Genomic DNA, 21,101 nt, shown 5'->3' on the forward strand with positions numbered 1-21,101 from the left:
ATCGGTGCCCTGCGCCATCCGGGAGCGCAGCCATCCCCGGCTCTTTCTGGAAATCGCTGAGGGTTTCTGGCCGCTGTTTAAAATAACAAAAAAAGAGAGAATGACACTACTCCTGCAGAGGAGAGCGGTGAATCACGCCGTGCGCCCCCAGGCTGTCTGTCACGGGGGGATGGACGGGCCCCGGGCCGTGCCCCGTCCCCTTCGCCGCCCCACCCGCGTTCTCCGCGCTGAACTTTACCCGACTTCTCAGCCCCTCTCCGCCAGCCCTCGGGCCCGCCCATCTGATGCATATTCATGAGGGGCCACGCCCGAGCCTGCCCTTCATTGGCTGCTCCTAGCGATATCCCGCTCCCATTGGCTGGGGCCGCCGCCGCTCCGGGCGCTGGGCGGGGCGGGCGCGCCCGCGCCTCCCGGGCGGTGACTCACAGGGCGTGGAGTGCGGGTCCCGCAGCGGCGGCGGCAGCGCAGCCCGCGCCTCCCCCCGCTCCCGCACTACTCATTGTTCCGCCCGCTCCAGGCACCATGGACGAGCTGGACCAGTCGCCCCTGGTCTCCTCCTCCTCCGGGCCAGCCCGGCCGCAGCAGCCACAGTTTAACTACCAGTTCGTGCTCGACGACGAGAAGGAGGAGGAAGAAGAGGAGGAAGAGGAAGACGAGGACGAAGACTTCGACGAGAAGCTGGAGGTGATGGAGAGGAAGCCTGCCGCGGCTCCCGCCGCAGCCCCGCAGGAGCGGCCGCCACAGCTGCTGGACCTCGGCGAACCCGCCGAGCCGCCCCGCCCCGCCGCTCCGGAGCCGCCGCAGCCCGACTGGAGTCCCCGGGGAGCTGTGTCCTCTTCCTCCTCCTCTGCCACGACGCCGTCCCCCGCGCAGGAGCAGGTCCCGGCCCCCGCCCGGCCCGCGCAGCCCCAGCCGCCCAAGCCCGAGCCTGCTGTTGTCCCCCGGAGCAGAGGGTCCTCCTCCGGCTCAGCTGGTGAGTGCTCCCGCCCCGGGCCCCGGGAGGGCGGCGGCCGGCCGGGTGAGCCTCCACCGAGCCGCTCCGGTCCTCGAGCCCCGCTGCCCCGCCGGGAGGTTCCCTTTGTCTGCCGGCCCTCGGCCGCCTCCTGCGGCATCGCTCCCTCCCCTCAGCCGCGCTCGGGCGCGGCCCCGCTCCCCGCGGCCCCGCCGCAGCTCGTGCTGGAGAAAGGGCTCCCCCTCCCCTTTCTTTCTTTTTTTCTTTTCGTTTTTTTTTTTTTTTTTCATTATAATTTCTTCTCTTTCCCTCCTCCTCCCCTCTGTGTTATGCTAATGGCGGGAGGGGGAAGCGCCGCCCCGGCCGCCGCCTCGCACATGGGCCGCCCGGGGGCGAGGCCGCCGCCGCCGCCTGGCAACGGCCGCGTCGCGGCGGGAGCGGGGGGCGAGCCCGGGCTACCGGCCGAGGCCAGAGACAGCGGCCGTGTCCGGCAAACCGGCCGAGCCCCGCGGGGACGGCCCTGCCCGCGGTACCGGCCGAGTCCCGAGGGAGCGGCCGCGCGGCTCCGGCAGCTTCTCTCCCGGCGCAGAGCTCTCCTCCCCTCGCCGCATTGTCCCAGGCACGGTTCCCCCCCGGGCGGCCCGGCACTGCGGGTTTGGGCGTGGGAGAGCGGGGGAGGAGGGAAACATCAGATACTTGTAATCTTACTCATGTTTAACACAGCGCCTGGAGGGAGGGGCGAGGCGAGGGACTGCGGAGCCGCCGGCCCCTCCACCTGGCCGGCACGGCCCTGCGGCCGCAGCCTGCGTGGGGACGCCGCGCCCCGGCCGCGGACTGCGGGGCTGAGCCCCGAGAGGGAGCCGGTGACCCGGGGAGGAATGTGCGGTAGCACAAAGGGAGACCGGGCGGGCTGCTCGCTGCTCTAGGTGTGGCAGTCCTGGAGAGGAATGTCAGCCTCGCGTCCTGGATGGCCGCGGCTTAGCCACGGCTGTCGGCTGGGGCTGCTCCGAGGCGTCGCCCCGTAATGTGGGGGTTCGGCGGAGCACGGGGCTGTGGAGCGCAGGGCGTGTCACCCCAACAATTGCTGGTGCTGCCCGATTGCCAGAGCCCTTCTCAGGTCTAATCCGGGAGCTGACCCGCATGACTAATGCCTTGCATGCGGATTGCGAGTGTGCTTTGGCTCCACTTCCCCGTAATTCAAAGTAAAGGAGCTGACTTGAGGCCACTAGAACAGTGAAAAGGGACGAATTCAAGCGCCTTGAGAGCGTCATGGTGTGCGCTTATCTTCATTGCTGTTGTGGTGTTGGTATGCTGTAAAGATGCAAGATTTCAATGATAACTAAACACCACAGTATCAGGAGCCATGATACTCAAGATCTAATTAAAAAGGAGCATTTGGAACAATAATTTTTCAGAAGGCCTGTTAAAACCCGAATTTCGTTTTTTTCAGGGGAAGTTTCACAATGCATTTTATTTGCATGTGTGATGGGACTTTATGGTTACTTGTGCTATTGTCTTTCACGAAGCCTACTTTGTTTTGTTCTTCTGGGAGCTCTCTATGTAGTAATATGCCAAGGAGATGAATTTTTTTTTGTTTCCACCATTTGGAGGACAGATGATGACAAAAGCTTGCAACAGACTGAAGAGGAGGGATTCTATATGATGGATGAACAGAATTTTTCCTAGGCGTGTTCTCTGAGTGGAGCTCTGGGTGGTTTAAACAGAACTGAATGGAAGAAATAGGATCTACCAATTCATGTTGCTTTAAAAAGGAGGGATGAAAGCATGTTTTCTGGAAGTGATTTGGTTTTTTTTCCCCTCTCTGACCCCTGAAGGATAAGGCAAAAAGAGCACAGTAATTCCTGAAATAGTTCTGTGTTAGAGACCTAACTGTGAGAATTGCGTAGTACAGCTGAGAAGTGGCATCAAGGAGTTATTTTAATTTGTCAGTGATGATTAATTTAGGGCTCTGAAGTAAGGACTGGCATCTGGGGGAGGCCTGGTTTCCAAAGACAAGGTGTTGTAACACAATGCTCATCTAATGATGAGTTGAAATATTAGAAGCTCTGTACTTGAAACTCCTGGATGAGAGCAAATGATGTTGATAAAAGTATGGCCAGGTTATCTCACGAGTGCTTTGGCCTTCTCAGATGCAGGAGCACTTAGTTCCATCATGTTAAATATCCATTTAAACATCAAATATTTGTTAGTTTTGCATTTAGCAGTGGGTGTTAAATCCGTCTGGGTCAAGATTTTTGGCTTGGTTTCAAATGAGTTCTCTCTCAGTCATGCTGGAGACTTGCAAAATGAATTTGCTGCCTGCAGCTGGTGGCGGGGTGGCCGTGGCAGGGACAGCCACGTGGCCCTGTGGTTTGCTCTCTGCAGAGTTGTTGTTTCACTTACTTTGAGCTCTGCTGTTTGAATTTTAGGTCTAACTGAAGAATTGCAATTCACAGTCTAGAAATTCTGAAAAAAAACCTCTTCATATTTGAAATCTAATGCTTTCATTTATGAGGATTTGAGGCAAATAACTTTGAAATTCTGTTTCCAGGAGGAGGAGAGTCTGGCCTGTAGCAGAGAATAGTAGGGTTTCTTTTATCTGCAACAATTGGCCATGGTGCTGCCTTTTGGCAGTGGAACAATAGCAAAAATGTATTGCCTGCTTGATGGCCCATTGAAATGGATTTTATGTATATATGGAGGTGTTTTTTCAAAAGAAAACCTTTGTAATTGCTTTTAGTTACGCACTTAAGAGTATTCAGTATCATTGTGACATAATTATATATAATGCAAGTCTCTGACAGGGTAAGAGCAGCCTACCCTCTGAAGAGCTAATGTAAATATTTGCAGGAGGAGAAAACAAGCAGGAGCTCTGCAGTCAAACTTGGGTTCTCCTGAATGATTTCTGGGGTTTTGTACTTGCTGTTTTGTGAGTAACAGAAACTACAGTTCTGCCGAGATTACTGCTTAAATCTTCTGATTACCTGAATTTACATAGGGTACAAAAAAAAAAAAAAAAAGTCAGAGGTAGTTATACATGGTCAAAGTAATACCCCTTTTTTTGGCTGGCTGCCCACAGTAAGAATGACCATGTACTATGATGATAGGTACCACTTTGCCTCTTCAAGGCCCAGATTCTGCAGCACAAGGAGGCTCATAGATCACTTCTCTGGAAGAGGCTGCTGTGTTTGGAGTTAAGCTGCACTTACCAGAAGGCTGAACATGAAATCCACCAGACTGGCCCTAGGCCAGCATGCAGAGAGAATAAAGATGTTTCCTCGTTTGTCTGCTGCCTTCAGCTGACCTGGGTTAAATACATATGCAAACGTTGTGGAGGGCCAGTTTAATAATTAGTCTTGCCTTTCCATGTGATTATGAAGGATTTTTCCTTTAATTCATCCGTGCTGAGGAGAGGTGTCAGGAAGGTTTGGCAGCCAGTGTCATGCAGAGGTCAGCAGAGCTGCCTGGAGCTGTCCCTGGCCAGGCTGAGCTCAGCCACAGGAGGTGCTGAATGAATGCAGATCTATACTTGCTCTGCTCAGCCCAGTGAGAACCTTTTACCCTGCTCATCCTGCATTTGCATTTGATCCAAATTCTAAAGCAGCATATCTGCTCCTCAGATTTCTTTCTGTCGTGCTGCTGTGTCTGCATGGACTCCTTCAGAGGAGTTGTGTGCATTTTAAGCACAGGATGCAGCATGACTTGGAAAAAACAGAGCTGTCCTTGGATGCTGTCACTGCTGACTTTCATTTGCACCCTTCTTTTATTAAAATATGTACCCACTGATCTTCAGTGTTTCTCTGAGGTGCAAGACATTTTCTCTTCCCAGGTATAGTCAGCAAAGCTCTAAGGGAGGTGTTCATAACCTGGGTTATCAAACTTAGAATGTGATTAAAAAAAATCAGCGATTTGACTGCTATAGTAAACCTTCATTTTCATATTTCACGTTCCCATCTTGGTGAGTTCAACAAAGGATCATTTTATTTATTCAGTTTTATTCATTGTCATGTGCAGTGTCTAGCACTGCTGTAACTGAGCTGGTGCAAGAGTTTCAGAAGCCAAGCAGCCCTGACTTCTGTAAGCAGGAGTGTGTGCAAGGACAGTCCTGCCCAGTTTGGTGTGTTTGCTTTGTGTGTGTCCCTGGACTCACTTTCCAGGATAAAACCACACAGCTTCCACCTACCCTGTAATGATGCAGCCCTCAGGGAAGTTTTGGATTGCACTGGGAGTTTTCCCCTTGGAGATGAAATCCTCCAAACCACGGTTTAGGAGGCAGTGAAGAGCTGCTGTTTGTTTGCCCTCCTTCCCCTCCTCCCAGCCTGTACTTAGGGAAGTTTCCAGCATGGCTATGGAGTGGCCACTGCCTTGTTGCATCACCACTGGTGGCCACAGAACCTCGTTCTTATCTCACAGATAACCAAACCAGCAGCCCTTGTGGAAGCTGAGGGGAGTGTTCAGGATTCCCAGTCAGAGGTTTTCTCAAAGTTGCTGGGAAAGCAGATGTTGTGTTCATTTTGCTTCCTCCAGTGCCCAAAATTTTGGAGAGCACTCAGTCCAAGAGCCTGGCTGCTTAGAAGGAGCCATTTAGGCATCAGTCTTCTTACCCCTGGAGCTCAGTTGCCTTGCTGCTGGAATTCTGGGGGGCTCTGGTGGTGGCCACACAGTTCTGAGGGGATTTTGAGGCTGTTTGCTGTTTCCATGCCCATTCTGCCACACCCAGCTGCTTGATGGGTCTCCTGTGATCCTGGCCTTTGTGTGCTGGGAAGGAACAAAGGGTGGGTAACCTTCAACTGGACCTCTTGGCGTGCTGGAGTTAATTTCTTTGTTTTCTGTTAATATTTTGACAAAAGCTTCTTTTTGTTTGTTCTGGTTTCTATACTAATTATGAAACTCAGATAGAAAAATTAGCAAAGGATAGTTCAATCTGAAAATGTCCTTTGGGTACTAGTTTGGAGGCAAGGAAGCAGTTCTTGGTTTTTTATTGGCTAGAAAATGGAAAGCAACTTGGAGCTTGCAGGTAAATTATCTTAAGATATTCAGAAATGCTTATACATGAAGTAGGAGGAAAATTGTGTAACTCTCAAGCTACTTTAGAAATGAAAGGGGGAAAAAAAGAGTTATTATTGCCAAGTAAAAATAGTGAACTGTGAGACCTCAGTAGAAAAGTAATGTTTTAATGCAGTTTTTAAAAAATTTCTTTGTTTATGATCTAAAATAGAAATGGCTACAGTGTATGCTTTGGGAACACTGCATATTTCCTACTTATTCTGCAGTCTCTGTTTTTAGGGCAGCACAGGACAGCCAGAGCTGAGATCCTGCTCTCCAGACAGATGACATGCTTGGTGGATGGCTTTTCTAATTGGCCTTTCCATCAATAAGAACTATTACAACAGCAATAAAATAATGGCCTTATTAATATTCACAAGGTCTGAGAAAATCAAATTATCTCAGTAGAATGTTTTTTATCTTTCAAATGGAAATAATCAATCTGCTGCCAACTGTAGCTATCAAAATATGAAGATTTTAAGTTAGGTTAGATTTTATGTTTTTAAATTACTAATTTTCCCCATGATTTTAATGGTTTAAACTCAATTTGTTGCTTTCTGATGAATAAAGAAAAAATACTTTTAATTTTATCTCCCCTCTCAATGTAGAAGTGTTGGGAATACCAGTTTAACCTCCATGGTTTTTCTTGGAGACTGGCTTTGTGTCTGAAACACTCCCAGCTTCTACTGGCAGCTTTTTAATGAGCAGGGCAATCATGTCATCAGCTCCATCAGCTAGGGAGAATATGTTAGTTAAGATGTCTTAAATGAGACACAAGACTGAGATAAATATAAACTTTCCTGTTGCCAGTTAAAATGTTCTCAGTCTGTCAAAATCCTCCTGCTTATCCAGCCAGCACTGCTTGGTGACAGTTTTCCTTGAGCCCTGCTCTCCCCTTTTCTGACAGGAGAGAAAATTCCTTCATGCCTGTGTCTGTGTCCCCTGTGTGTGGCAGGAGAGCAGTGCCAAGGAAAACAGACAGGGAGATGTGTGAGGCCTTGCAGGGCAGCCTGGGGCTCTGGGCAGAAAGGAACAAGGGAGCGGAAAAATGGCACTGGTGGCACAGAGGCTCCTTCTTTGTGGGCTTCAGCCAGGTCTGCTCAGAGAGATGGAGTTAAAGGGCTTTAAACCCAAGGCTTCCTTTAAGGATCACAATGATGGACAAGAAAATTGGGGTTTCCCTGTGTATTTAAAAAAAAGAAATGGTTGGACAAAAGCTCTATTGACCAAAATCTACTGTTGATACCTGATCCCCTCGGGAGTCAGGAGGGCATCAACACTCTGAATCTTCATGTTCTTTTCCCCTTTAATTAAAAGATATTCTACAGATACTGATGGCTACACCAAGTCCATGTTCTAACTCCCTATATCTCATCCATCAGACATCTTGTGCACCTTTTTTTTAATTTTGCAGACTGTAAGCACTTGTATCAGAGATGGGTTTAAAATGCTTTAAACCCAAGGCTTCCTTTAAAGATCACACTGATAGATAAGAAAATTGGGGTTTCCCTGTGTGTTCTGTTTTAAATGACAAAAAAAAAAAAGAAATTTTTGGGCAAAACCTGTATTGACCAAAATCTATTGTAGTGCTGTTGATACCTGATCCCTTGGGAGTCAGGAGAACATCAAGATTCTGAATCTTCACATTGCTGTTCCCCTTTAACCAAAAGATATTCTACAGATACTGATGGTTACACCAAGTCCAGGTTCTTACCCTATATCTCATCCATCAGACATCTTATGCACCATTGTTTTTATTTTGCAGACTGTAAGCTCTTGTGTCAGAGGCTTGTCACACAAGATAATGTGTTGGGAAGAGATGCCAAAAGAAATCAGTAGCATCTCATCTCTATTCTTTAAAGATTATTTTAGCTAATAAATACATTCTTCTGCAATGATAAGGTTGCTCATCTAAATACTGCTTAATTTGTTTAATTGTGGGGAAAGCAGGGAAAAATCCATCTGTACAAATCAGTGAAAGGGAATCTTATGATTGGTATAATCTCTAAAATTAAATTGGATAATGTCTGCATAATGATAGGATTTGCATGGCTCTTTAGCCCTCCTGCCTTTGAATAAGTTCTGATGTAATTACTCTATTTTTCTGCTTTGTGGCACTGCCAGAACTCAAATTTCTTTTTGTTATTTCAACTTATGGTTATAGTGTCTGGGTCTTAAGGAAGAGTTACTTAGTTTTTAGAGGAATTATCTAGGTTTTTTTGGTTACAAGTGTTGCCAAAGACTGAGTACTTGGCTAGATTGTTTCTTTCTGCTTCTTTTTAATCAAACACATTGAAACAGTATAAATTGATGTCTGTAAATGCTGAATCTGGGAATGCTCATGTTTTAGATGGTTCTGAATTAAGGTGTTGCTTTGCTATTATTTGATTTATATATTAAATATAGCTGTGATTGTGGAGTGGGTATTTCGGGCCATCAGAGGGGCTGTGAACAGTTGGGGTTAATTGTGGACACCTGATTTATATATTAAATATAGCTGTGAGTGTGAAGTTTGTATTTCAGGCCATCAGAGGGGCTGTGAACAGTTGGGGTTAATTGTGGACACCTGACTTCAGTAAAGGAGGCTTTGCCCACCACCTGATGCTAATTTGGGTAATAAAGCAGAATTTCTGTGCTTGGAGCTGGTGCCTTGCAGGGGGAAGGTGCAGCCAAGGTGTGTGGTACTGAGCTGTGCCATTTCCTCCTCCCTGAGCTTTGGGAGGAGACCAGAGCAGCAGCAGAACAGTTTTCTCTTTGTTCCTGAGAGGGTTTCACTTCCTCGTGGTGAGCTCCTGTGGATTGCTGGGCAGGGAAAGGTACGTGCATCCTGTTCGTGGGAATCCTGTGTGCTCTTGGTCTGAGAGGAGTGAAAAGTTTCTTTGGAGCTGAACTGTGAGACTTTTTTCTCTGTTTGTTTAGTTTTGCTAACAAAAGATGCCTGATAAAATCCTGTCCTTGCTGTGAGGGGTTGAGGGGTGACACTCAGTGGTTGAGGGGTGACACTCAGTGGATGAGGGACTTTTAGCAGAAAGGGGCATTTGAGAACCACTCCCTGAAATGCTTCGGGTCCTGTCCCTGGTGTTACTGACCTAAATGGTTACAAGAGTGAGGTGAGAATGGTGGCTGTGGCTGAAGTGTTTATTGGCCTTTTAGGAGCATCGTGGTGGTGGGTTCTTAATGGCAATTGTAACAGCGAGCATTGTGACAGAGCCAGGATTAATGTCCCTTCCCTGTGTCCCTCTGTCCATGCTTTGGTTGGCATTTGGGTGTTGCAGGGGACTGGAATTGCCTTTCTTTCCACTAAATAGCTGCTCAAAAGGAGAAGAAATGCCCACAGCTCACCTCTGTCCCGGTGCTTTGCAGGGACAGCTTGCCTCAAGTGGAGCTATTTTAAAAGAGGAGAAGCTGTGAAATTGGACCATGTAAAAATGATATTGGAAAAAAAAAACTTGTATAAATCAGTTTGATTATGGATTTCTGCTTAGACAAGAAGAAAATGTTATTTGCTGGAAACCTGTTTGCAGAAACAGACTGTTTAAAATGCTCGTTTGAACTTGTTTTCTTCATGCACTTCAAATGGTGCAGCCCAACTCTCCCTGCAGGTGCTGCATGATTCCACTTTGCACTAATTGCCATGCAGGGCTGGAATGACCTACAGCTGGGTTTGTTAATGATCAAAGGTCTGGTTCCTTTTGTGATCCCAGCTGTGATGCCCTCAGGGTGTCCAAAATGGAGCTCCATTTTCCCCTCTAAATCTTCAACAATTCCCATCCTCTGTAGCAGCTTGCACACTTTCCTCCCAAGATTTCCAAATAGTTTCCTAAACTTGAAAATTTTCTTTAAAAACTTAGACCTGTGACTAAAAAGAGCCAAATGAGAAAAACTAATGATTTGCTGTGACTCTGCAGCCTGATCTAATGATGTGAAAAGTTGCTATTAATAGTTAATGTTCTTCATCTTGAATGGTTTAAATATTTGGTGAAATCCCGTATTTAGAACAATCACATCATAACAGGAGATGATTTAAATGGAGTTTGTGTAGGCAGCTACTTTTCTCAGGAAATTCTTGTGAAGTTGTGTGCCCTTGTTTTGTACTGCAGTAGGAAATTAGGCATCTGAGAACTTGAAATAATTAACTTTTAAATGGCCACGTGTGCTGCTAAACAGCTTGAGCTAGAAATGCTGCTGGGGCAGCCTCCACTGTGGGCACATGAGCAACTTGGTTTGCATTGAAGGAACAATTTGTCTTTCATATCTGCCCTGGAGGGCTTGCTGCAAATGGAACTTTTCCATAACTTGTGAGTCATGTCACAGATGCCATTCCTTGGGGTATTAATTTCCCCCTGTTTTCCTTTATTGTTAAATATTTATGTTAACAGGAGAGGCCTTTCACAATGTCCCACTGTGGGAGGTCTGTAAGGCAAAAGCAGTCCCTGGCCTGTTAGTTGGTGTCTTGCTCATTTCCAAGGCTTGCAAAGGTGAAACGGATTCTTAGACTCCATTTTTGCTCATTTTGTTTTAAGACTAGCAGGCATTTTCCAGCAATCTACTCCAGGAAGTGGTTTTGGAGCTGTGGAGGCTGAAACTGCCACCGAGCACCGAATGCAGGTGAGGCTGGCTCGGTGTTTGTGTGGGTTCTGTCTGCTCCAATGCTGAGCTCACACACAAACTGAGGAGAGCAGCAGAACAATGAGGCTGTGTGAGCACAGTTCTGCTGCTGCTGACTGGAAGGAGGCTCATGGAGCAGAGGGAAGGGTCCTTCCCTTGCACAAATCCAGTGAGGAGGGACAGGAATTGTTCTGGCTCAGTTCTTATTTTCTCTGACTAGACTGAAGTCCTCTGCTTTCCTTTGGCAAGTATGTTTCTTGGGAAGAAAAAAGGCTCTTTTCTCATAAATTGCTTTTCTTGGAATTGTAGTTTACTTACTTAATTTTAAACATTTTTCTCTGGACATATTTGCACATAACTTTAATTTCATTAGTTGTGTGAGAAATCTCCATTTATTTCTCTACTTTTTATCTGAGATTTTGGTATTTAAATGCTAAGTTTTATGCTGATAATGCCAGCATCTTGTAACAGCATCAGCAGTTAGTGGGAAATCAGCAAAAATGAAAATGAGGGTTTAAAATTACACATCTTTGTCACGCTGGTGTCAGGTTCTTTATTTTTAAACAACACTGAAATCTGATTCTCATTGAAGGACGTTGTGTTTTAGCTGAAATCATAATGCAGTTTTAAAATATGACACTTCATGCTAATGAAAGAAGCAACAGGGCTATTTGTGGGTGATTTGTTTTTTGGTTTTGGGGTTTTTTTTTAAGGAATATTTAATTTGCATAAATCCAAGGTAAAATTTACAGAATGCTTCTGGTTAAAACCAGGCAGGCAGTCAGGCTGAGTCTCTAAAGTTCTCTCTAGGAGCCATCAATTGGAGTGCTTCAGTAACTCATATAAAGTGGCACCACTCATAAATAAGAGGTCAGCCTCTCTCTTGGCTGCAATGCTGAAAGTACTTTACTAACTTGCACCATTATGAATTTTTGGCTGAAAAACTTAGAGTAAGAACTCTTTTCATGGGGATTGTGTTCATTTTGAGGTCTCATTCTTCTGTGTTTCATGAAACAAAATCGGTCTTCTGCTGGAAGTGTTAACTGAGCAGTTCATCTTACTGAAGGAGTTTTAGTTAGGATTTGTAAAAAGTTATGATTTGTTTTTAGTTATGATTTGTAAGAAGATCACTTAGATTTGTTTTCTGTATGTATTTGGGTGAAGTTTTTTGTAGTGAAACTCACTTTGTATGTCAGTTAAGGTGTTTTGAATATCTACTTCTGCTTGACAATATTGTTGCTCAGAGCTTGATGTGTTCAGAAGTTTTTTTACTTGGTTCTGTTGTGTTGCTTGTTTGGGTGTGGTTTTTTTTTTTTTTTTTGTCACCTAATTTCTGCCATTGAGATGCAAATAGGAGAAGCCACTGCTGGTGATGGATCCTAGAAGTGTCCTACTTACCCACAGAGCTGTGTTCTGAGAGGTATCTACCTGCACATGGGAGGTGGGGATGCTCCAGCAGTGTCAGTGCTGGGAACAATCCCTTTCACCATGTCACTTCAATTGCCCTCTGCAGAGAGCTGTGCTCCAGTTAGCACCGAGGCTGATGGGGACTTGTCCTACTCCATTTTCCCTGCTTGCCTGGAGGTGTTACACAGGGCCCACAAGGGCAGCAAAAATCCTTTCTATCTTTTTCCTCTGAGCAGGAAAAATGCCTTTGTGATGTGGGTGGTTCTCCTTGGCTGGTTGGGAAACACTGCTTTTATGTAATCTCTTTTCACACTCCAGCCATGTGTGGAAAGTAAAGTTTGGGTGTGGACATAATATCTTTCCATTAAGAGAACCTGGGAATTCAGTGGCTGGCATTGGGATTTTATGGGACTGTGTTGGGTAAATGGAAGCCACACCTCAGGAGGAGTTTTTGCCTTGTGCTGTCTAAAGGAAACACTGAAAAATGAGAGTCCCTGCTCTTAAACCCAGTGCCCTTCCCCAGAAACTGAAACCTCTGTCTCTGAGAAGTGTTCAAAAGACTTCAAATGTAGAATTTTTGGTAGAGATTGCAGCTGGCCTTTGGACAGGAAGAGAGCAGCACTTTTCAGGGATGACTTGTGTGTTTTCCCCTTCACCTCCTTGTCCCTCAGTGGACTCTGCTATGTTTGTTTGCCCTTCTGCATTTCCAGCACCTCCTCTCCATTGCCTTGGTGTTGGTTTCCCTGGAAGTCCCTTTTCTGTTGGTCTGTCTGGGTTTCTGGTCACAATCTGGTCCCATCAGGTCCATCCTGCTTTTTCTGCTGCCCCGAAGTTCAGACTCCTTCCAGTACACCTGGGATGATGTGGAGGAGGGCGAGTGTGGCTTCAGGAGAGGTGAGGGCTGAGGAGCAATCTCTGCTTGTGGAAAGGATCCTGGTGAGCCAGTGCAGCCCAGAGCTGCTGGAACAAAGGGCCTGCAGTGAGTGGCACTGGGTGTAGCAGGTCTGTGGCTCTGTGTCACGTCCCCATCAGTTGTCCTCCAGTGTGGGTTTTGTCCTTTAAAGCTTTGCCACCATGGAGCTGTGACACTGCTTTAATGTGCTCTAAATTTGGAATTGAGGTTTCTCTCTATATGGTCCTTGATCGAAAAATGTAATTTTTAGAAAAGTGAGCAGAAATGCCTTTGGCCCAGCAGGAATTGAGGACCCTTCTGAATACCAAGGCCTACACTCAGCTTTATTTCTTACTCTGTTTTCTGTTGTCTTCAGGTGATATTTATAATCCACAAAATACAGCAAGAGATAAATGTTCTGTGAAACAAACCCAACGACTGTATAGTGTGACAGGAAATGCAGGTTGTGAGGAGACTGGATTTTTGGAACATTGCTGTTGGGATTAACTTGATTGAGCCAGACAGGTCATGAATGTCTGCAAGTGGCATCACTTCAACACAAGTCATGGTTTAGTGCCAAAACACAGCTTAGCTTAATGCCCTGCCTGACTGGTTATTATGTATGTGCTGCTGCAACTACCATATTTCTCACCTCTTGCCTTTCATCTTTTAAAATAAACTGTTTCTATTATTCTTTGCTTTTAATAATAATAAAAAAACAAGCCAAAAATATCCCCACCTCTTTTTCAGTACTTGATTTTGTCCAGGCAAGTAGCAAAATTAAAGATTGTTGGTGTCTGTACTGAGAATAAAAATCTAAGTGCTTTAATATAATTTTTTCTCTACTAATGCAATTGATGTCAATTGCAAATATTCTTTACCAGCCTCAATGTGAAAACTTTATGCACTTTTCAGAATGAAATAAATTGGCCTAAGTGATGGTGTTGTCATATCAATGTAAAGCCAACAGGCCATGATGGACCTGGGAAAAATACTGGTGGCACAGAAATGCAGAGAAGGACTGGTTTTGCTTTGCCTGTTTCCTCATGATGGCTGATACTGCAGCCTTGAGTGGAAACTGGAGAACTGGATTTGTCTTGGGAGATACTGGGCTTAAAGCAAACTCAACAAAGCCAAATACTCTCCTTGAATCATGCCAAAAAAGGCTTTAAAATAACAGCTTCCTCTGGGGGCTTGTCTGTAGAACACCAAAAGGAAAAGAGTAAAGCCATAAGGCAGGTATGGCCCAGAATGGCTGTGCCTGAGCAGTGCTGTGTCTGTGGGGTGTTTCAGAACTTGCTTTAGTCACTGAACTTTCACCAGTGTCTGGTGGAGTTTGTTGGGGCTGCTCTCACACAAGTGTGGGGGGTGTGAGGAGAGCTAAGTGAGTGTGCCCCTGGCAATGGTAGCTGGCAATGCCCAGTGCTGTGCCAGGGAATGGAAATAAGAGTGGCTGCCTAGGAGTGTCTCACCCTGTGGTTGGTTACTGGCTTGGAGGGTGGAGATCCCTCAGTAAAGATCCCATTGTGAATGGGGAAATCTGGGTGTGGGCTCTCCCAAGTCACCTGGCTCTGCTGATGGTGCTCCCTGGTTCTCTTGGGTGTTGGCTGTTGATCTGTTGGGTTTGCTGGGAACTCACTCCTTGGGTGCTTTCTCCCCTCTTCACCCTGCCCTTCCTTCTGCTGAGGTTATTTGTTTGTTTTTCAGATGAGACCCTTTTTGCTCTTCCTGCTACACCTGCGCCTCTGATGCACTCCTCTGCAGGCAAGTTCTTTCTGCTCCCTTTTGTCTGAGTACCTCCTGCCTTCCTGACCTCATTAACCCTTTCCCACTAGTCTGCTTCTACTAAAAGTCAGCATGGGTCCAAGAATAGCCTCTGTCACATTTTTCAGTTTGGATTTTTTGGTTGATCTATTCCAGATTTTAATATTCATTCATTTGTTTATGTGGTAAACTGTTTCATAAACAAGAATTCAGCCATCTGTGAATTCTTGGACCCTTGATGTAGGAGAGAAGTTGGTACTGTTAACAGGTTAATACATCAGAGCATAGTTGCTTTACTGATTTAGCAGAAAGATTTAATCTATAGTAACTTTCTGCAGTATTTTAAAGAAGTAATACTACTGCACCTGTAGTATTGGTTTAGTGGTTTTTATTAAGTACACCATCTACAAATTTAAAAAAGGTGTCAAAAAAAGACTTTGCTGGCACATGTTTGTGCAATATGTTTATGCCCAAGCATCCACACACCCCCTGTCTCTGTCTGCCCTTGCCACCCTCCTGTTCTGGCTTTGTTAATATTGCCCCAGTACTTGTCTGGCATCTTCAGCTTTACTGAGACCTTTGCACTGCATAAAGTTGCTGCTTCTTGAGCCTCTCTGCTAGAAGTGAAGTAGAATAGCTTTAAGTGATAGTGTGTATTTATGGCTCATAGTATCCACGTAGAGCTTGGAGAGCCTTTTAGTAGCTAAAATCCTGTGAACCTGTTGAAAGTTTGCACTGACTTTGAGAGCACTTGCATTCTCTAACTTTCCTTTCTATCCATGGTCACAGAAAGAGTTATGGACTTGCAGGAGCAGCCAGGTAGCACTAAGGCACTGGGGCAAGAGGATTTCACTGCAGTCCCGCGTGATCCTGCTCCTTCTCTTCCCTCCTTCTCTCCTCTCTCAGCTGATCCCTTTAAAGAGCACGCAGCCTTTGGCACCATCTCAGATGCATTCCCTGCAAGAGGCACTTACAAAGAGAGCTCCAGTGAGGTTTATAAAGAACCTGTGAAAAATGCCACAAACCCCTTTCTTGCAGAGGGAAATGATAAAGACATTTCTGAGATGAAATATTCACAATCCCCATTTGCTAAAGAAGCAGCCATTTTATCTCCAGCTAAAGAAAAAACACAGCTAGAGGGCCCTGAAGAATTACCTAACCTGGAGAAAACACCTGCAGAGCAGCTGAAAATGTCTCCAGAATCTCCCCAAGATATATTTGAAAGAAATGAGGAAGATCTCTTCTATAACAAAGACAAGTACAGAGGAGGTGGTGATCATGCTGAAAAAGGGCTGCTGAAAGAAGACCCTCTTAAGAGGGAAGAATATGCAGACTTCAAACCTTATGAGCCAATATGGGAAGTCAAAGGTGCTAGTCATGGACTGAGCAGCACGAGAGAGGATGTTGGAAGGAAGATAGACGCCAAGCTGGAGAGCAGTTTGGATGACAAGTATGGCGTGGGTAAGCTGACTGTGCAGAAGGATTATGAAAGAGACAGTGAAGGCAGTGCTGAAGAGCCCTCCTTCCCAAGCACCCCAGAAGCTGTAAAAGAACCTTACATCACTTGTACTAAATTTGACTCTTCTCCAAGTCCTGGTGGTAACAAAGGCAAATCTCTTTCTCCACTAGAGGAAGGCATTTCAGAAAATAGAACCGACGATGAGAAAAAAATTGCAGAGCTGAAAGCTCAGACGGGCCCAGAGCAAGGTGATTTTGCTGCTGGAGCAGGTGGGCAGGAAGGGCAGGGAGCTGAGCCTGCCAAAGCACAGGGGGTCCCACCAGTGTCACCTGACAGTGCCACAAACATGCCCGAGGGTCTCACTCCTGACCTGGTGCAGGAGGCCTACGAGATGCACGACGCAGCCTGCACAAAGCTGGCTTATGAATCCAAGATTGACTTGGTGCAAACCTCAGAGGCAGCACAGGAGACTCTGAAACCCGCGGCACAAATCTGCCCCTCCTTCGAAGGCTCAGAGGCTGCTCCATCGCCCATACTGCCCGATATTGTTATGGAAGCACCGCTGGGCACCGGCACTGCTGGGGCAGAGGCATCTGCTGTGCAGCTGGAAGCTTCCCCACTAGAAACATTCATGCCCACTGCCAAGTATGAGAATGTAAAAGAGGCTGAGAAACCTCCTGTATACCAAGAGGCAGTGAAGGTACCACTGACACAGGCCCAGGAAGCAAAGGAGACCTCGGCATTTAAGCAACCTGATGATGAGAGCAGCAGCACTCCTGAAGATCTGGAGACTCCTTATATATCTATTGCATGTGACTTAATTAAGGGAACAAAGGTCTCTGGTGAATCTCCTTCTCCATCTTTCACAGAGTATTCCAAGACACCAGTAACAGAAAGCATTTCTCAGGATGTGCCTGAAGACAAGGAACTGGATGGAACCCCATCTCCACAGTTTGGAAAAGCTGGCCTGTTTAATAGCCAAATGATATCTGACTTTGCTGAGGAAGCAAGTGAAGATCCATCTCTCCTCTTAAAAAGTAAATCCACTGAGAGCATTGCAACTGATGAGGAACAGGAGGAGGAAGAACTGGTGGATTCAGTAGCTGCCACAGGCAAGCCTTATCTAGAGTCATTCCAACCTGAGCTGGACTCTTCCAAAATTGTTGCTGCTCCACCATCTGAGCCAATACCTGCAAAAATAGCCAAGGCAGATAAGATTCCTCTTCAAATGGAAGAGCTGGATGCTTTGGCTTATTCAGCTGATGTATCTGTTGCTATGGAACCAAAAACAGGAGATGACAAAGCTCTCTCACCCATGGAGTCTTCCCCAGTCTCAGTGGAAGAAGACTTTGTGATGTTAGGTCATCCTAAAGCTGTTCCTGAGTTTGAGACAGAAGCCGCTGACAGAGAGACAATGCACAAAGATGAAGGTGAAGACATCAGTAAGGTGATGCAGGGTGAGAAGCAGCTGCCTTGCCCAGAGCTGCCCTGTGATCTCTCTGTGAAGAATGTAGAGGTAAAAGCTGAGGAAGATAGCAATGCCTTGAAAAAGTCTTTGGAGGCTGTGGACAGAGAAGTGCCTGAAGTATCCACCATGTCCTTACCAGCCACAGATACCTCACCTTTATCTGCTGAAAAAGAGATAGTCAGTGTAGTAAAACCAGGAGCTTTTGAGAAGGAAGCTGAGAAAGAAGCTGCTTCTGTTAAAGAAAAGAAAAAACCTACTGCTGTATTTTCAGCAAAGCTGAATAAGTCTTCAGGTAATCTGTGTACGCTGTCTTGCAGTTTGCTGATCTGCATAATTTTTAGCTAAACTTAAGCATGCCTTGACTTATTATTTTTAAATCACTTTCTGTAAACTTCTCTGTAGGCCAAGGGTAACAGAAAATGTCACTGCCTGCACTTGTACCTTTTTCATATTCTGATTGCTTTAGTACCTTTTTTCTGTTTATCAGGGATGGACTCAGCATCTCCAGGTTTCTCCTCCAGCTCTGCTGCTCATGGTCTGTGGATGCAGGAATAGGTGACTGCCCACTGCAGGCCCCTCCATGGCTGTCCCCAGGCTGGGCATGTGGCCTCCCAAACTCTGGATCTGGGGTGCTTGTGCACATGATTTGAAGAGGCATTTTTTCCTTTTCATTAACAGTTCAGACATCAGAGTGTGAAACCCAGGAAAATACCCCTGCTGCTCCTGTGTGTGCCTGGAATCTGGAAAAGAGTCTGTGCATGTCTGGCCTGTGGTTTAAACAAAGGGTGAACATGAGGGAGCTTAGTATGCAGGTTACTGAAAAAGTGGTCATTAAGTGTTTTGCAAACACTAAAACTGGTTTCTGTACAGCACAGGTATTAATCTCTGTTTATCTTTTCAGGTGGACTTCCACTTCAGTGTAGTTAATTTTTCTTACAGTAATGTGCAGTTATAGTAGCAGGAAGTTGTAACCTTTTCTCTAAACTGAACACCTCATGAATTCCCAGCTTTGTGTAGACTGGAGGAGTACTTTGCTTTTTGATATTGCAGCACTCTGCTGCTACTTAAGCTTTGACCAGAAGCAATCACACCAAAAAACCACCTACTGCAGAAAGCACAGTGCTCTAAATAGAAAAGCAGGAGCTAGTTTGACTCAGCAGCAGTACTGTATTTATGCAGTAGCTGCAGCCTACAGCTCATAAAATAGGATTACAGAATACCCTGAGTTGGAAGGGAACAGCAGGTGCATGTTGAAGTGAACATCAGTGTTGGTGCCATTGAAATTAATTTGGAAAACAAGGTAGAAAATGTGTTTTTTTATATTTACCTTTGTCATGTCTTCTGTCTCTCCTCCTCTATATGTACTGGTAAGGCAGAAAGGAGAGAGTTTTGCTTTTCCCTTCATTGATAATCTGCACTGTTAAAACTCTTGGTGTGTCTGTGTGTTCTGTGAAGGCTCCTCAGGCTTCCAGCAGACAGAACTGTCTAGAGCAGCTGTATGTCTTGGACTTCATGTCAAGGGGTTAATTGCTTGGAGCTCAGACTACTTTAAAAAAAAGCCAAAGCAAAACACTGCACTTAACATAAAAGCATTTGTGTTAGTTGTTTTAAAAGGAGCCCTTTGGAAGGGTCTTTAATCATGGCATAGATGCAGCAGGCTGGGGGTGGCAGCCCCTCCCTGTGGCTCTGAGGTGACACAGCTGCTGCTGTCCCATCTGTGGGAGCTGCCCCAGGAGCTGCACAGACCCAGTGCCAGAGCAGACAGGATTTGAGCAGTGCCATTGCTCTGCCAGCCATGCCCAGTGCAGGGACAGGGCCCAGCTCTGTCAGTGTGCTGGGAGCTGGGCTGGGGAGCTGCAGCCCCTCACAATTATTGTGTTCACTCTGGAGAGCAGCTGCACTTTGCATTTCTGACAGGCTGGGTTGTTTTGTGTAAAGCAAAAAATTTTCTTCCCAGAGGAACATTTGCTTAAAGCTAAATAGATGAGGATACTAACTCAAAAATGGGCATTTTTTTTCTGGATTTTTCTCCACACTCTGTTGTGTTGCAAAATACAGAACTGGACTTCTGAGACAAGCCACAAACAACATCAGTTGTCTGCTTTGAATACCACACTGCCTAGGCACAATTTCAGAGTATCATTGAAGAGCTAACAAGGAGGGATTGTTCATCACAAGGCCAAGTGCATTTGTGCATGTGTTTGGCCTTCTGAGTCTACCTTTGTTCTTTGGGTTTTTTTTTTTTTTTCCCTGCCCATCAGTGGAACTGAAATAGATTTCACTGTGTCTTAAGACTTGTGGAATTCAGCTGGTGTGATGGTGTGACTGATGCTTGTTAAAGCTTTAATCTGAGCTGCCTTACTGGTGCACTTAAATCCAAGGTTGTGGAATGCTTACTTAACAGTGCTATTTTTTGGAAGCTAACCTAAATGCCAGTGTGTTGTAACTTCCCACAGCCGCAGTGGGCTGTGGGGAGCTAACAGGGATTCTAAAAAGGTTGCAGATACTTTTTTGACTTATCCAGTTCACTGAAGCAAATGTAAAACTTTGAAGAGTATCTTGGGTAGAAGGTTTGTTAAATGGTGCCTGGCACACCCTTGGGTAACCTGGACAGATTTAAGAAACACAAAAAAGCAAAAAACCCAAGCCCAAACAAAATCAGAACTGTATGTAAAACTGGGACAATTTAAAGGGCAAACAACCCCTGCAACACCAGCAATCTCTGCTGTCTTGAATACAGTGATTTTTTTTTTTCCCCCCCAAGTTTGTATTTCTCAGTAGCTGTTGTATTTGGCTTTGAGCAAACGGCCTCGCTTCTCCGTGCCCCTCCCCAGACCTCAAATTGGCATTCCTGAGCTCCATCAGAGCACTGCCTGCTAAGCTGGGAGCCCCGAGGCAGTTCCCGGGGGTTCAGGTGCTGCTGCCCAGCTCCTGCAGGAGGTGTGAGCACCAAGCGTGGGCAGCCATGGATCAGGGCCAGCCTGGGGACAGGGCTCTGATGCCATCTAGTGTTTGTCACCGCAGTGGGACCTCAGCGCCTGCCGGACGGGAAGGGAACTATCCACCTTTGGAGAATTCCCAACTCCTGAAAGGAGTTGGAGAGGTGAAAGCTCAATATCCACATTCCATATCCCAGCCCTTCTGTTGCACAGCCTTTCTTCTCATACAGATCATTAATCCTCCCCAGGCCCATGATGGGAGGTGGAGATTTTGATATTATTGATATTATTGAATTAGAGACTCAAAACCTCTGCCCACAACAAAGTTATGTACTAAAATGGAAATTGGCAGTTTAAATCCCTCAGTGTGTCCGTGCTGAGTGTTACAGTAATATTTGGAAGTCATGCTGAGATCTTTACCATCAAGACACTCAGTTTCCCAGAACACCCTTGTTTCATGGTGAATTTAACCACCATCTCTGTGGACATTCCCTTCAGATTAAATCTAAGTGGTTTATCTGCTTTCATTACAGGCACTCAGAAATCCAGCTAATTAATAATATTTT

The 21,101-nt window shown here is 45.9% G+C and overlaps 1 protein-coding gene across 2 annotated transcripts in view; it reads left to right on the forward strand.

Annotated features, from left to right (window-relative positions):
* The first annotated feature begins 424 nt into the window (after positions 1–424).
* The window catches only part of RTN4 (reticulon 4), a 40,434-nt gene continuing 19,757 nt past the window's right edge, over positions 425–21,101 (forward strand). Inside the window, exons 1-3 of one of the 2 annotated variants that reach the window (XM_059467496.1) lie at positions 425–973; positions 14,613–14,673; positions 15,463–17,888. In XM_059467496.1, coding sequence (XP_059323479.1) covers positions 523–973; positions 14,613–14,673; positions 15,463–17,888 — 2,938 coding nt within the window. In that variant the 5' untranslated portion in view covers positions 425–522. The remainder of the gene's footprint in view (positions 974–14,612; positions 14,674–15,462; positions 17,889–21,101) is intronic. The other variant, XM_059467497.1, reaches the window with a different exon arrangement.

This window comes from Ammospiza nelsoni, chromosome 3 (genome assembly GCF_027579445.1).
Source record: "Ammospiza nelsoni isolate bAmmNel1 chromosome 3, bAmmNel1.pri, whole genome shotgun sequence".
In the NCBI taxonomy this organism is placed as follows: domain Eukaryota; kingdom Metazoa; phylum Chordata; class Aves; order Passeriformes; family Passerellidae; genus Ammospiza; species Ammospiza nelsoni.